This window comes from Polypterus senegalus, chromosome 3, assembly GCF_016835505.1.
Source record: "Polypterus senegalus isolate Bchr_013 chromosome 3, ASM1683550v1, whole genome shotgun sequence".
NCBI lineage: Eukaryota > Metazoa > Chordata > Cladistia > Polypteriformes > Polypteridae > Polypterus > Polypterus senegalus.
The window spans coordinates 25,607,454-25,625,510 of NC_053156.1; the positions used below are offsets into that span (position 1 = coordinate 25,607,454).

Genomic DNA, 18,057 nt, shown 5'->3' on the forward strand with positions numbered 1-18,057 from the left:
TCTTAATTATAACAAGCTCTCAGACAAGAAGTTCTTTATTCTGAATGTTTACTTGCCAAGACTTGTGTCTTATTAGATAAACCTAATAAACAGTTAGAAAAGGGAAGAGGAAGCAGCAGTACTTTAATGGACTCACAATGCAGAACTGGTCGTCATCTGGATCAGCCTCGTTTCCATTACGCTGATCAACAGGAACGTCATGAATTCTCGCCAGCATTTTGGCAGCAGCATTCCGCTTTGCCAGCTTCTTGGATGTCCCGCTGCCTGTAAACACAGATGCTATCAAGCTCCTCAACTTTTAAAAGCCTCATAGCATAATGCAAAACCACTTGCTGCCCGAGGCGCCAGGCAGGCCAATACGGCTTCAGAAATAGCTGTTTTCAGGGAAAGACCATAAATTAAGTATGGCTTCTGGACTGACCAACAGCAGCAGGTCATGAATGTGAACGTCTCACTCTACACAAACCAATTAAACAGGGTGGAACAATGAACTAAAGTTAGCTTTTTTAAAAATATGCTTCCAAAGTGAACACCCACTACTATTAAAATACAATTGCTGTGAAGTACACACCCAATCTAGGGCAGTTTGGGACATTTGAAAACAAACGCTTAAAGAAAAGGTTAATAAAAACAAAACACAGCATATAAAGGTAGTAGGAAGGTAGCCTGGACCATCAGAATAAGGAAACATGAAGACCTAGAAAGATGGGCAGTTTTGAAAGGGGGGCATGCAGGTTGAGCAAACTGCAATAACTGATTATAAAGACAGTATAGTTCACAAGATTACAAACTGTACATTTTAATTTTGTATATAACTTTGTAGTATTATTAACCATTATTTTTTACTAGATTTGCAAGCATAGAGAACTATACACTGTATGGAAAAAGATGATCCGCTGTGGCAACCCCTACCCAGAGCAGGCGAAAAAAAAAAAACAAATATGGTAAACGAGAAGAAGACAAAGACAAAGAAGAATAAGAACAAGAAGAGGATTATATGCTGTATTGCAAATTATTACGCACACACCATTTTTGTTTGTTTTCCCCAAACAGTACGATTAAGGATTTCTTATTTATGGTGCGAATGTTATTAGAAGCAACACTACTGCTAATAACAGCAGCTGTTTTTAATATTTAAAAAAAAAATTTGGACGTGAGCGTCAGTAGGCTTTGCGCCCTTGGAAACAAGTTAGCCGAACTATTTGATAACATTTCAGGAATTATTTACCGCTCTGATGCTGATGTTTTTGTGATCATAAAATAGGTCATTACTATAATAATTGACGAGGAGAATTCATAATGAATTGCAGAATTACAGTATTTGAGGGTTCCTCTTGGACGATTTGGCTGAAAAACTAATCAGCACATCGCCATCTCATAACAGGTTTAAGTTTCGAGTTTGGTATTTTTCTGTCTGGCCGTTTTAGCTCTAGACCGTCCTCAAGAAATTGCAACACACAGACAGACACACACCAATCATCGAGATAATGATGTTTTTTGGTATCAGAGTACCCCAAAACAAAGATCTGTCGAAAACCGGACGTCGAAATTTTGGATGAATCTAAAGCTTTCACTCCTCCCCGATAGATGATAGGTTATGGTGGCGGAGGGTGCAAAGCCAAAAACACACACTGAATACATTGTTCCAAAATATTATACAAAATGCAGTTTGAAAACATTTAATAGGTTATAATGGAACTCAAAACCAAAATCAGTTGTATCTGCTGTATAAGCAGAGAATTTATTTTAAATAAAACACATTTACAGATCAAGTTCCATATTAATATATAAGCCCTTCTTTGATAAGACGTTAACAACTCTCTCATCCATTAAACCTTTAAGTCTATGCACAGTTTCTGCCTGTATCTCATTTGAGGATGCCAGTATTAGATAACAGGGGTATACTGCTGCCTAAACTCATACATCTTTCATTTAAGGATGCTCTACAGATCCTTAATAGGTTTGAACCCAGGTTTATGATGATGTCCACAACATATTTTTCTCCTTTTATTCCCCACAGTTAACTATTGAGTTTGTGGGCAGCAGTAGGATAAAAGAAATAATTTTATTCCAGACGGCACAAGTCTTATTTTAATGCCATTGCAGGAAATGATTAGTTAGGCGCTCTGCATATTTTGCAGACACCCTCAGAGACTGTAAGAGCCGGTTTATACTTCACGCGCAGAATGCGTACACGCACACATCATGGCTGCCATGCATTCCCAGCGTTCATTTGATACGTCCTCAGAAATGAACGCGACGCATGCGCGAGTTTCAATACCAGCAAAAAATTGGGGGGCGCAGTGTGATCAAGTCAGAATGTGATGTCAATGTCTCTGTTTACTGTCAACATGTGACAGCAGGCCGCTTTGCAGATCCTACAGGATCGATGTTTGATGAATCATTCGATGAGGTGAATGAAGCAAGATGCTGACATACAAATGCATCCATGGTGCTTTTATATTCAAGCATCGCATATTCCCCATTATAATGACATGATAGATTTTAAAGGTCTCGCATACCATCTTCTATGCCATCTTTTTTTTTTTGCACCTTCACAACAGCATCAGAATGTACGGCGGCATATTTGAGCCACAGAGGAAAAAATTAGGGACACAGTGAAAAGATGTACTTTGTGACTGAAGTGGAAATATCAGCTTTAATCTCGAAATGTCCACTTTAACCTCGTAGTTTATTTTATCATTAAAGTAGACCATCGTAAATGTCATCTTAAAACCGGCCAAGTTGTTAATCACTACGTGCTTCTGGGGTTTCCTCGTAAACTGACAGCAGGAACAAGTAGCAATTGCCACAAAGAACACATTAAATTTATTATATTCTAGCTCTCTGCACATTTAGAATCCTTAGATTTGTACTTGATATAATTTTCTGATGAAATGCATTGAAGTACATATGTTACATTTTACAGATCAATCATTAACTTCATTGAAATAATGAATACTGTTAATAATTACAGTAATCCCTCGCTGTATCGCGCTTCGACTTTTGCGGCTTCACTCTATTGCGGATTTTATATGTAAGCATATCTAAATATATAACACAGATTTTTCGCTTCTTCGCGGGTTTCTGTGGACAATTTACTTCTGGTACATGCTTCCTCAGTTGGTTTGCCCAGTTGATTTCATACAAGGGACGCTATTGGCGGATGGCTGAGAAGCTACCCAATCAAAGCACGCAGTTAAGTTCCTGTGTGCTGATTGGCTCAGCGACAGAGCGCCGAATTCGATTCTGCTGCATTAACCAGGAAGTCTTGTCTCGCTCATTCAGCATCAACGTGTTTCGCTGTGTAAAGAGTTAACTGTTGTGTTTATCTTTGTGCATAGTCAAGCCCTTCGTTATGGCTCCAAAATGATCTGCTCCTGCTACTGCTTCAGGAGCCGTGCCCAGGCGCCAACGGAAGATGCTAATGATTGCCGAAAAGGTAAAGTTTAGGATAGGATTCTTTTTATTTAAAAAGGAGGAAAAGAATACAAGATCTACGGCTGCAGTGATCTTTAACCAGGGCGCAAAACGAGTTGTAAGTGGGTGTAATAAGGCAGTACTCCGGATGGAATCTGCTTTAGGGATTTAGATTGAAGACTGCCGGAAGAAGAACAACGGCGGTATTACACAATCGCCTGAAGAGGCTCCTTTAGAAGAGCTGTAACGCTCTCCTTTGTTGTGCAGTAAAATTAAACTCATCATTATCGGACAAGTCGTCGTGTCATTTTGGCGAGTACCCTTAACTAATTTTCTACGTACTTAGTACACGTACGCATGTTTATTGCAACTGTACACACATTTTATACAATTTTTCTTGCATTGTAGGTATTTATTGCCGGTGGCCTGTCTATTTTAATGGCTGTAACATATGTGATATCGGAGACGCTCTACAGTATCTTTAAAATAACAATTTGGTTTTATGTACAGGATTTACAGGTTATAGATTTTTCACTTATTTTTATATTACCTAATCAATTACAATATGTTTAAAACTGTATTACATATTAAAACTCCTCAATGATATACTATACGTATGTTTGTGAGTAGTATATAAACAGTGTGTTTACATACATAATTTCAACGAATCTTACCTAATAACTAAGAGAATATAAAGGGATTATGCTGTATAACTGTGCAGGGAATATTTATAAACAGTGTGGGTGAGTTTATAAGGGCTTAAAATATATAAAAATAACCATACAAACATATGGTTTCTACTGCGCGGATTTTCACCTATCGCGGGGGGTTTTGGAACGAAACCCCCACGATCGAGGAGGGATTACTGTACACATTTAGGGGCAGCACAGTGGCGGAGCGGTAGCGCTTCTGCCTCGTAGGGAGTCACACCCCTGGTATTCCCTGCCTGGAGTTTACATGTTTTCCTGGTGGGTTTCCACAGTGTGCTCCGGTTTCTTTCCAAAGACATACAGATTTGGGGATTTGGTGATGCTAAAATAACACCAGTGTGTGAGTGAGTGCTTGTATTCACCTTGCGATGAACGGATGCCCTGGCCAGGGTTTGTTTCTGCCTCGTGCCCGAAGCATGCTGGAATGGGCTCATCCCTAAATTGATTGATGTAAACATTAAACATCCATCCTTTTAAGAGATATTGTGGCAAGGTGTCCTTGGAATTTAATGGATGTTTCAGGTAATTCACAACACGTTTTCTCACCTTGATATCATCTTGCACTGCCACCTCGAGAAATCTTTTAGATTTACGTGAAGTACGCGCACAACTATAAACAGTACACTGCTTGCATAGCAGAAGTGTCTGCAGGAGTATAAACCTTACCTAATGGGACCTACCATCTCACTTCTCAGTATTCAAGCCCAGATTATTATCATTACCCCACCGCCTCCTTTGGTCAGGCTGAAGTCTTGCAGGAACCCAATCCAGCTTAACGTGGTATCTATCGCTGAAAAAAACTGCTTGAAAGTATTTCTTAACTCACTCCAAACATTTCTCTTTGTGAACTTTGTATAATGATGGCCGATATATACAGCTCTATGCACAACTGCAAGCCTCTGCAGGGTCCTGCATCAAAAGGTTCTTGGGACTTCTGAGGCACCAGTGGCTTCAAATGCCTGATTGCTGCTCTTTTAATAGCAATAATTTGTCTGACAGACACTTTCCTTAATAAGCCTTTATCTGACCCAATTAGTCTATGCTCTACATCTCTCACAAATCTTTTTTCAGTTCAATCGCCTCTTTCACATTTCTCAAAATTGCAATTGTTTTCATGCCTTTGAAAGACATTGAACTATTTCACGCTTTTCATCTTCAGAACAATCTTTCTTCCTCCCCAAATTGCACGAGAGCTGTGATTTGCTTAAGAATGTGGAACAAACACTTTAGTAGATTTCCCTTTAATGAAAATTATCTGGCAAATGAATTAACAAATCTCTGTGTGCTTGATACTAGTCGTCTCTGAAGATATGAGGAATAAAACAAGCAAAAACTTTCATTGACAAACTAAAACCCAAATATTTGTATTACTGAAATTCTAGTGATGGATGTGCCACTTGCATAATAATTTGGAACACAATGTATATGAAGAAAATAAAAGGTAAAGTACGACTTCCGGTTATCGGAAACAGCCCAAAAGTTGATAGAATTCTATGTTTTGTACCCAATACTTGTATGCAAAATTTGGTTGACCTCAGTGAAAGTGTATTCAAGTTATCGTGTTTACATACACACACACACACAAACACACAGACAGAATTTCAAAACTTCGAGATTCATCAAAATCTCAAAATGGAAGTTTTGGAGGATTCCAATACTTTCCCTATACTTCATATATGAGAAAGTCAAGGAGATCTTAAATGTCGAGATTCATCAAAATTTTGAGGTCGAATTTTTGGACGATTCCAATACTTTCCCGATACTTCGCATACAAGAAAGTCAGGGAGGTCTACAACGTCGTGATTCTTCAAAATCCCAACATTGAATCTTTGGATGATTGCAATACTTTCCCTAAACTTCATATACTAGAAAGTAAAAAAAAAAAATAGAAATTGCCTTATAGACACCAGCTAATAATGTTTAACTGTGGAAGGAAAACAAAGCATAACAACAGTTGCCAAATAATGAAAGATACAAATAAAAATCATACAGATTTCTAGAGTTAGCCATATTTAGAATAGACTAATTGAATAGTTTCACATAAGCAATTCAAACTGTTTAATAATATATTTTTATCTTTAAAAGTACTTAGTAAACAATTTAATACATATTATAAAAATGTGCATTAAGTGACTTTTAAGACAAGAACTAATATGATTAGTAGATAACACGGTTCCTGGCACAGTTAGACATCTATGAGAACCAATGCTGAACAAAAACGCAAATAAAATCAAAATGTCCTTGAAGAAAATCTCAGTTTACTCATGAAGTATAATCCAGATTTAATTTATCTAGTTGTTACATAAGACACTTCCAGGAAAATTCCCTCGTGAATGGCTGTGGAGTGCATTCAAACGTGAATGAGCTTTTGAAATGAAGACTCGTCTCTCCCTTTATTATCAACTAGCAGAATACCCGCGCTTCGCAGCGGAGAAGTAGTGTGTTGAAGAAGTTATGAAAAGAAAAGCAAACATTTTAAAAATAACGTAAGATGATTGTTAATGTAATTGTTTTGTCATTGATATGAGTGTTGTTGTCATATCTATCTATTTATATATATATATATATATATATATATATATATATATAGCAAAATACCTGCGATTGGCAGCGGAGAAGTAAAAAGAAAAGGAAACATTTTAATAATAACGTAACATGATTGACAATGTAATTGTTTTGTAATTGTCATGAGTGTTGTGCATATATATATATATATATATATATATATATATATATATATATATATATATATATATATATATATATATATATATATATATATATATATACACACACTGTATATATACACACACACATATATACATACTGTATATACAACATATATATACAAATCTACATATATATATCTACATATATATATATTAGGTGGGACTCGATTAAAAAAATTAATCCAATTAATTAGAGGCTGTGTAAGAATTAATCTTGATTAATCGTATGTAATCGACACGTAAATTTGCCCCAAATCGCAAATGTTTTTTTTTATTTAAAACGGTTTTAGTGGGCTTACAGAATCAAATAATAGACATGGACATGAATATTGTAAACTGAAGCTGTTTTAATTTCTGAAAAAAGCTTTTAAACTGCATTTGAATTCAAAACAGAAACAAAAATATCATCCCTGGTTAAAATTGGGCAGACTTAAAAATAAAGTGGTAGTTTAAGTACTTTAAGTACATTTTCAGAATAGTATTGTCTTTAAATAATAATAACCAAAATTTCACCATAAAGTGCAGTTTTTTCTTCTTTAAAAAAATAAGTCAGAAACATAAAAGGTAATTTGACCAGCTTACTCTTTAAACTCTGAGTAACATTAGCCAAAATTATTTTGTACATTAGGCTAAAACAGTGTGATCATTGAACATTTTGTAATTAGATGTATTTAGAATTACTAACGGTCACGGAAGTCCAATGATCCCCAGTAAGAGCCACAAAGTCCGCTTTCTGTAATGCATCTAATTTTGCTTGCTTTTCAGTGTGCACAAAACCATGCTTTTATCAAGGCTTCACTCGGGTAGTCGAAATGATCAGTCGTAGGAACGCGCTTTATTCCGACTCTAACATTTTTGTAGCTGTGATGTGTGCATCAGTGTAATGGATGTACCAGGAAATCATGCATTGACAAAAGTTCCCGCTTGCTTGGAATTGAAAGTGTGATTAAATGCGTTATTTTTAACGCTTATGGAGTACATGCATCAAGCTTCTCAACTGTGCTTGTGCTAAGAAAGGGAAAATTTTAAAAATAACGTAACATGATTCTGCGTTAACCTAATATTTTTTCATACGTCCCAAACCAAGGAGATGCGAAGGTAAAATGAATCGGGTAGCGCAGAATAGTCAGTACATCCCTCTCGAATCGAACCTCAATGTCGGCGTTAGAGGCTAAGACTCTACAATTAGCCACAGCGTGTGGCTTGTCTATGCTAAAGTATGTATTGTAGATCGGGTATATATATACATTTATATATATATACCCGTGCAGTGGAGAAGTAGAAGTTATGAAAAGAAAAGGGAACATTTTAAAAATAACGTAACATGATTGTCAATATACAGTAATTGTTTTGTGAGTGTTATTGAATGTTGCTGTCATCAAGGATTTGATTATCATTATTTCTTTCAATCAGGCTCGTATTTGGAGGCCATCTCCAACTCAAGACTCCATTACATTATATGGGAAAAAATAGCTTCCAGTTATGACCCTTATGCGTAGAATTTCGAAATGAAACCTGCCCAACTTTTGTAAGTAAGCTGTAAGAAATAAGCCTGCCAAATTTCAGACTTCTACCTACACGGGAAGAAGTGTCACTCATTAGTGATGAGTCAGTGAGTCAGTGAGTGAGTGAGTGAGTGAGTGAGTGAGTGAGTGTGAGTGAGTGAGTGAGTGAGTGAGTGAGTGAGTGAGTGAGTGAGTGAGTGAGTGAGTGAGTGAGTGAGGGCTTTGCCTTTTATTAGTATAGATATCAAGTGTTATGGAAAAATATATTATTTTTGGGCCTCATTTCCCAGCTCTAGTCTGCCGCCTTTGGCATTTTTATCTCCTGGTTTAGTTTATAAAATCTTACTGGGCACTTCCTCTCAAACTGCGACTTTAACAAATTGAAAGTGCACTAAAATCTTATGAAAAGTAAAGACTTACTCGTGGTAAATTTCTCCTTTGGAATCAATAAAGTACTACTTATCAACCTACTGATCATCATCAAGATGTACCTTGCTGAATCCTCCATCCATGTCTACCAAGCAGTTTGGAGAGTGAATACTTAGCTGGGGTGGGGTGAGTTAAGATATAAAATAAGACAGTACGTCCCACAGGCTCCATGCTCTAAGAAGTTCCCCACCATCACCTGTCTATTACTCATGATGTTTTCTTGGAAGAAATAAGTGGATAGGACTGGCGAGCTTTGTTGGGCTGAATGGCCTGTTCTCGTCTAGAGTGTTCTAATGTTCTAATGATAGAGGCTTAACTGACGCAGAACACAAAATCTCAACCTGGACAATATGGAGCAGTGCACAACACTTTCTTTCGCACAGAAGCCGTGTTTCCATTGCATTTATGCACAAAACAGAAGCGACACTAATGAAAAGTCGAGAAAACACAAATACGAATTGTCTGTGTTTTCATGGAGTGATTTTATGCGAATTAAAAATTGCGACCAATATGAGAGGTGTTGGATCTGTTATTTTAATTGCGTCTACAATCGCCATATTTGTTTATAATCGGAAGTGACAAGAGAAAGTGAATACAATAAAGGAAAGGTGAACTCCCTATATAGCGTAGAGGCCAGAGGCCAAGTATTAGGAATTTCTTTGAAATTGATCAGTGATTTTACTGAGGAGCTGTGGGTACAAAAGTGTAGGATGAGCAGCTCAACATTCATGGAATTATCCGGTGCAATAAGGCCCTCTTGTGTCCCCTGCCGTAACATACACGAGGAAGCCAGTCCTGACCAAGAACCGCATAGCAATCGCGCTTTATAAACTGGCTACCTGTGGGGAGTACAGGGCTGCTGCCAAGACTCACGTGACCTAAATGTGAAGAAAAGTGTTTCCATTTCAGTTTTGCAAATTATTGCTTTGTCAAACCTAACCCCTAACCCTAACGCCTAAATCAAAAAAACACCTCCAGTGAGCATATAAACTATTTTGAGATTTTTGAGAGTTTTTCTTCGAAATTCACAAATTTCCATTACCGTTTTTTTTTTTGTTTGTTTCACAATTTCAAAATGCACATTAAGGAGGTTAATAGAAACACGGTTACAGACAGGACATTAACAACAAATGTGTCACTACACAGTAAAGTAATCAGGTGGGGGATACAGTCAGGGTTTGGGGAGTCTGAGTTGTAGTCGGAAAAAATGTACAGACTCTGACTAAATGCAAATTATAATATAATGTTTTAATGTATTTCCAATTTCACATATGCTAATTTAACTATTTTTCTTCTAGGCTTTTTGATAGAAATACAGCTTCCATTTTAATTTTTTAAGTTTATAGTCTTTCGTTTAATGTTTCTCGGTGTTTGTAAGCCACAACAACATTGCTACAACCTTTAAACCCAAACTTCAACAGGTTAGAGTGCTAGAAAGTAGATAAATGATTTGTGCTGGCAGTGATGAAGTGCCTTGTATCTCGTACGTTGGGTGCTTTCTATCAACATATCAAACAGATTATTATAATTACAAATTCAGGAGACAGAGTTGGAGTCGAAGGTTTTGTGTATCGACTCCACACGCTTGGAACTACATACTGCCTAATGAAGAATTCCAGGTGACATCCAGATGTTAAAAAACATTGAATGTTTTAACACTAAGAATCCCTGAAGCCCATGAAAAAAGTTGTAATGCCTGGTCATCTTAAATTCCCTCACGCCTCCTCCTCAGCGTCTTTGTTATGCAAATGTGTTGATCAGCACAGGCAGCAAGCAGCCTGCTATCCTATCCCCCACCGACGCAGCTGAAGTCAGTCACAAAGTTCTCCCAGCTCAGGTCTCTATTTATCTGGATGTGAGGTACCTTGCATTGTATAGGGTAAATAATATATTGTTATTTGGAATACATACATTTCATGTGTGTTCTGTTTCTACAACGATCTGGGTAAATGTAGGATGACACAAAATGCGAGGCAAGAAACACATAACTAAAACAGAAACTCTTTTCATGTTCTACTAAAAATTGGCAAAATGCTGACGTGACATGTATAATGTGTGAATATTGAAATCCAAAAATCAAATAAACGCTTTCCAAAAAGGTATAACAAACCATGTGCACTTTTATTCAAGAATATAACCAAAGAAAGAGAAATTGTTCAATTTACACGTTGCTGTCAATGAGTGAAAACAAAAGCTCAAATATCAATTGACAGAAAGTCGACTGTGTGCTTGGCTGGTGTAGTGGTAAGAACTGCTACCACGTAAACAAAAGGTTGCGGTTTCAAGCCTGGGCTCTCCTTGTATTGAGTAGTGAGCTGCTATTATTATTATTACTATAATAAAAAACATACATTTGATATAAGTCTAAATTTTTGCTACATGTAAAAGATATCGCTGAAGGGATATAAGCAGACACACAAACGCTGGTGAATCATGTCTTCTTGATATCATGTTGTCACTTGAATTTTTTGTTATTCAGTTTTATTTTTGAATAAAAGCACACGTTTCGTTATACCTTTGCAAAAGTGTTTATTTTACATTTCAGTAACCACTTGAATAAATTCAATTGAAAGGAATTTAAGGTGACTTTATTCGTAAGGCTTCAGGGATTTTACTGTTAAAACATGTTAAAGCTCCAGAGCCATCTAACGGATACATTTCCGACCATGATGTTTTCCATTTTTATAAAGTTAAATGTAAAGATGGCAGAAGAATAAAAGTTAACCTGAACAACAGTACAGTGACTAGTCCAACTCTAGTGCCTGCCCCTAAAACACTAAGACACCACACATATAGAAGACGGGTTAGCATTTCAACAAATCAGCAAGAAATCCATCCACAGGTATGAAAAGCACTCAATACACACAGTAAATATCCTGCTCAGTGATTTATTCCCTTTGTAGACATGTAATCAGGGAGGACACAGATGTAGGAGTAGATATCAGCGATCAAAATGCACCACAGGGCTAGTGTACATACCTATCTCAACGAATCGCTCCACACGGCAGGTCATAGTGAACTCCTTCCGGTGTGCAGGTCCTGACTCTTGAGTAACAGTGTACTCCGGCAAGCGCCATCCTTTCTGTACCACCAGCTCCTAATGAGTGAACAGGAGGGCAAGAGGAGACGGGTCAAATAAAAAAAAAGATCTTCAAAGTTACACAGTATTCAGTTGGGCTAAGCTGCCTGGAATAATAACTTGTTGACTAAATTCACTCATCTTTACTAAATGTTTTCCCTCCCCATTTGAAAACTTCACTCACTTTTAAAAGGCATGAGATCCAAACATACTCTACCTGCAGTGCTCCCACTGGATTGCATTCAGCTTGCTGAGCAGAGCTGGAAATTTTTGCCTCTAACGGTGAGCTATGAACAAAGGAAACAAAAAAATGTTTAAAAATGCATAAGAGAATGCAAATATTATCTTAAGAAAAATCCAAAACTCTAACACCTAGAAGCAGGTGAAATACACATACACAAAACTTATTATATATACACACACAGCAGAACCCCAGTTATCCATGCATCCATTTCCTGAGGTTCCACATTATTTGAGGAGAAGCTGTAAGTGTATTACACTACTTTTCTTATCTTATAAATAAACACCTACGCATGGAAGTGTGTGTGTCTGTCTGCCCGGCCCGGAAGTGCGAGGCTACAGCATGAAGCTGAAAGAAAGTGACTCTGTCGCCAAAGTGAAACCGCCAATGAAAGACAAACTCACTTAGTCGCTAATACACAAGAGAGGCGAGCACATCCATAAAACAAAACCGCCAACTCTGCATTTCAATTTTTTTTTGATGATTTCTAGGAGCCTGGGCTTTTTACAGCACAGGCTCACACAGCTAGTAATTAATAAAAGCTTTGCAGTGAATACTATAAATACTATACTAACCTCGAGTGTACAGAGCAAGCAGTTGAGGAGCTGGTGATTATGGAAATGTTGGCGTCACTCACTAACCCCTACCCAACTGCACCCTTCAGCTATTGTGGGTGTGTTGCCAGCGCTGACAATGTGCACATGCTGTACTATTTCGTTTACTTAGGATTCTTGAGTTTAAACATTTCAAAGCACTGTGGTGAACTGCCACTGGGAATTGCAAGCATGCGTTTCCTGGCTCTGAGGTCAACGTTTTGCAGTGTGAGCAAAATATAGAGCTCCATCCATCAACTGCACAGAACCTGTCTCTCTGACCACTGTGATCACTTTGCTGGTGATGTCAGCTGATATCTCTCTGTGTCAGCCCCCACCTTCTCTGCATAGCATCAACACTACACTCCATCCGTCTACAGTGTAAATCCCACCCATATCACCAACTGAACTTCTGCGGACTCGAACCACGAAGCATCTGAGTTCGAAGATTTGTGCTATGGTGAACTGTGGACCTGCATTCTCTGGCTCAGAGGTCAGCGTTTTGCAGTGAGAACAAAATGGTGAGCTCCATCCGTCAGCCACATAGATCCTGTCCCTGACCACTATGAGCACTTCCCTGGTGATCTCTCTCGGGGTTGGCCTTCATCTTCTCCGTGCAGTGTCGCCACTACACTCCAGCCATCCAGGGTGCAAATCAAACCCTTATCGCCAATCGAATTGCTCTGGACTTTGACCACAAAGCATCTCAGTTTGAATAATTGCGCTGTGGTGAATGGCAAACCTGCGTTCTCTGGCTCAAAAGTCAGCACTCTGCGGTTTGAGCTAAATGGAAAGCTCAATCCGTGTGCTGTGCAGAGCCTGTCTCTCCGACTACTGTAAGCGTGTCCCTGCTGACGTCTGCTGATCTCTTTCTGTGTCAGCCCATTCCTTCCCTGTGCAGCATTGCCACTACAGCGGCCATCTGTTTAATTGAAGTTTTCAGCTTTCTGAGGTAGCATTGGTCCACATTACCTCAGATAATCGGGGTTTACTGTGTGTGTGTGTGTGTTTGTGTATGTGTGTATATATATATATATATATATATATATATATATATATATATAACATGCATAAATACATACACAAACACATTTGGAATCACTCAGAAATTTTCATGACATGAACTGAAGTTCATATTTCTCTACATATATAAAAAATTTTACGTCTGTCCGTCTGTCTGTTTTTCATGAGAGAACTACTTAACGGATTTAGACCAGTTTTTTTTTCTATAATTTGCTTGAACATTCCGATTGATTTTGAGACTTCTCTCATTGTGCCGAGAATGATAATTCGCTTGCAGGAGCTATATATTTGCGCTAATCTGAGACAGAGGCTGCAGGCCGAGGGCAGGGGGAAGCGTGATGTCAGGAGTAGGGAGCCGAGCAGGGCCATCCTTACTGTTCTTTTTTACTACTACATGGGCGGCGCCACGGAGGACGGCTAGTTTTCTATAAAGTTACCAATAAATTGACTTCATAACACAGCCAAGACATTAACAATATTGCTAATGGCTGATTTTTAATTTATTACTCACATATGACAATAGTACCAGGTTGTTGTACTGTGCTAGCCATTATGGATGCAATGAGAAGTCAAGCAAAATGACACCATTTATTGGCTAACTACAAAGATTACAATATGCAAGCTTTTAAGGTAACTCAGGCCAACTTCAGTTTAAAAGGTGTCATTTTGCTTGACTTCTCATCACATATGACTGCAAAGCCCCATTTTCAGAAGCCATTCCTTCAGTGTCCTCATGGTAAACTCCTTTAGTTCATCCTTAATTAATCATGCTTACATGCTAATTGGTTATTGCAGAAACTTTTATCATTGCATTAGCACCACTGAAACCTGTTATTCTCTTCAGTAATGTAAGTGAATTGTCTTTCACTGAGTTTCAAGGTACTGGCATTCCTAAAGTTCAGTTCTGGGTTCAAAAATGGCTGAAACGAGACAGCTTTTTCAAGAAACATGTCAGTCTATTGCTGTTTCTGTAAATTTATATTACTTCATGTGACAGACTGCCAAGAAACTGAAGACGATTGTTTTGTGCGGGACAGAGGGTATAGATTCCCCCCTCCCCCTTTTTAAACTTATAGGAATACTCCACCTAGACAGTATTTTCTTATATGTTACTTACCCCATAAATAGCCTATAGAAATGGTCAAGAAATATTTTTAATATCATGTTTTCATGAAGAACAGAGACGGAAAAGTTTCTGACTGTAAAGACATCTATAATGACCAATGCTAGACAACAGTAAACACCATAAATACCGTCCATGAAAACATCTCGCGTTACTCCTGTCGCATAATCCACCTGTCAAATGCTCACAATGTGCAAAACAATACAATTACATTACAATATTGTTAAATAGGCCACTTCTGAAAAACGATTTCATGAATGAAAATGGAACAAGCTCAGACATGACCAAGCATTTGTTATTCTCCATTGTTGGTTACATATACACCTATAAAATAAAGAGTATTCCATTAACTGAAGATTTCAAATTGGGCTTGTGTGGATGAGTGTATGCACTGCGTTTGTGCTGGACTGTATTACCCTCTGCCTTCTATCCAATGCTGCCAGTATAGGATCCAGCAAGCCATGTTCCTCAACTGGATTCAGTGGGGTTATAAATTGAAATTTTGGAATGTTGACAAACACACACAATCAAGCATGCACTACTACTAAATGGGTAACAAGAGTGGAAGAAGATATTGATACTCACCTTATTCCATCCACTGGACCATCCATCATATTGCCCCCTTTCAGCAGCTTAAGAACCGCTTCTGCTGCTTTGTGTTTAGCAGCCTTCTTGCTGGGCCCCTGCCCTGTGTCAGGATGAAAAGAAAAGAAAGCCATTAAAATGCACTTAAAATTTCAAGATTGTCAAGATGCATTTCCACACTAACAAAACTGGGAAGGCCGTAGCAAAATCTCTGACACTCCTTCAACTTCCTTTCAATATAACATTTCTGTATAGTCAGATTTATTTATTTTTTTCTGTTCTCCTTATTCATCACAGGATACACGAACAATGAACATTAAGAAATTTGACAAATGAGAGAAGACCATTCATGTCTATCAGACTCATTTGTGTAGCTAATAGCTAAAACCCAGAGACTTCTTAAAGGTTGGCAGCATTTCTCCATCAACAATATGTCTAAGTGGGATGTTCTAGATTCCCACAAATCTTTGAGTAAAGAAGTGCTTCTTGGTTTCACTAAGAACATACACTTTTGTCTGATGATTTTGATTGCAATGTAAATGCCAAATTTCCCACTGGGGACAAATACGAGGAGTTACCCAAAAATAACCGGAATCTGTATCTGGCACGCAATCTCGACTTAGTTGTGAATTTCACCGCTTGGTTTAGCACACTTACAGTATTCTGTGGCACTCAGTCAAGTGCCGTTGCTCTGTATTTTTCGTATGGCATTCAGTGTCGGTTTTTCTTTTCTTCTTATTAAACGTGTTCTACGATTTTTGTGATGGGTGATCATAAAGAACAGCGTGTCTGCGTTAAATTTTGTTTTCTCTTCGGGAAACTGTAGTGATGCTTGAAACTGCTTTTAAAGAGGAAGCTTTAGGTTAAACACAGATCTACGAGTGGTCTTCGCATTTCAAACAAGGGGAAATGTCACTTGAAGACCAAACCAATGTCTGGTTGACCTTCCACCATTAGGAATGACGAAAATCTTGAAAAAGTTCGCAATGCAATTTACGAAGATCGTCGGCAGACTATCGAAGAGATTTCTGAATTGACTTGTGCGTTTTGGAGTTCTTGCCACCTTCCCTACTCGCCTGATCTTTACTCCGTGTGACTTTTTCTTGTTCCCACATTTGAAAAAAAGAACTCGAAGGAAGTGTTTATGTACTGCGGAAGAAGTCAAAGAAAAATCACTGCAGGCCTTGGACAACATTGCTCTTCAGCAATTCCAGAAATGTTTTCACCAGTGGAGAGTACTTTGAAGGAGACTAAAGTTTCAGTAAGTAAAAAATATTAAAACATTTTTTTTTTTCAATTCCGGATATTTCTGGGTACCTCCTCGTAAAGTTCTGTCTATCTAAACATGTCAGATGACAGAGCTGCCTAGGCATTAACAGTATCCCAATAGTGCAAACCTGTACAGCTGATATCCCCGACAGTCACTCTGAAAGTGAAGTTGGGCTGATGTGCTTGTCCCTCAGCCTTCAACAGATCATACACCGGTGTCTTGCCTATCCGCGTTCCATACTCTTGTAGCAAGCTGATGGGGGTCTTGCCAGGGTTCAGAGCCAGCATTTGATCAATACTGAAAAGAAAAAAAAGAGACACCACATCTGAAACAAACTGCTGTTTAGCAGGAAAGGTAAATCTGAGTAAGAGCAGCTGCTGATCTGGCTGTAATTATTTGGGATAAGAAAAAAAAGAAGACTATCTCAAGGTATTCTGCTTTTTTTTTGTTTTTTTTTAATCCTTGCAGACACTAACTACTGTACTCAAATTAAAATATGTGAGGTGCAAACATTTCTGAACATAGAGTAGGCTTAATTTTAGCAAATGCTTGCTAAAAGTCATGTGACCCAGTGACTTGTAGATTACAATCTGTGAATTGCATTGATGGGTCATATGATCAAATATGTCTAACCTTTCTAAGCAGACTAGGATACCCACACAGATCATGTGACTACACTGAGGTCTCTAAACTAAAAGCTTTTATCTCATCCACACTAATCACTGGAACTAAACAGCCTTTAATCTCTACTAAATCTGCAACACTAATTATTTTTTATCCCGATTTACAACATCACCCACCCCACACAATCGTACCAACAATCTGATATTTGACTAGCAGCTTTCACATTGGTCCACCTTTGTCAGCTACTTGCACAATGGTCATTTAAGTTAATTGAACCATGGGCACTACACTATGCTCAGTTTAATTAGACGGACACATAAACACCTAAATCCAGACACTTTTGTTTTATGTTACTTTTCTTCAGATTTAATAAACATCCTCCAGCTTTGCAGAATTGTGCTGCCTACCTGTGGACAATACGGACAGCCTGCTGATATTTCCTTTAACTATCACCCTTAGCATTTATCAATTTATTTACATACAAACAAGTTTATGCGGCTCCATTCCACATTGAACACCACTGCAAGATACTTTACAGGCACAATGGAGTCATTTTCAAATTATTACACCTTGTGCAATAGCAAGTCATGTGACTCCCATGAGTCCCGGCAAGTAGCAAAGTGGGGAACTGGCAGTCTTATGGTTTACAGTCCAACATCTTACAGCCATTAACATTAGCCAAGTAACATTCCATAAATGCAACATAAAGCTTAGGAACAAGAATGG

General features: G+C 38.1%; 1 protein-coding gene across 4 annotated transcripts in view; it reads right to left on the reverse strand.

Annotated features, from left to right (window-relative positions):
• tarbp2 (TAR (HIV) RNA binding protein 2) overlaps positions 1-18,057 on the reverse strand; it is a 52,240-nt gene that overhangs the window by 10,657 nt on the left and 23,526 nt on the right. For all 4 annotated transcript variants that reach the window (XM_039746820.1, XM_039746819.1, XM_039746822.1 and 1 more), the window contains 5 exons: positions 16,835-17,004; positions 15,438-15,540; positions 12,090-12,159; positions 11,773-11,890; positions 137-264 (listed from right to left, as the gene is read on the reverse strand). In XM_039746820.1, the coding sequence (XP_039602754.1) occupies positions 137-264; positions 11,773-11,890; positions 12,090-12,159; positions 15,438-15,540; positions 16,835-17,004 (589 nt within the window). The remainder of the gene's footprint in view (positions 1-136; positions 265-11,772; positions 11,891-12,089; positions 12,160-15,437; positions 15,541-16,834; positions 17,005-18,057) is intronic.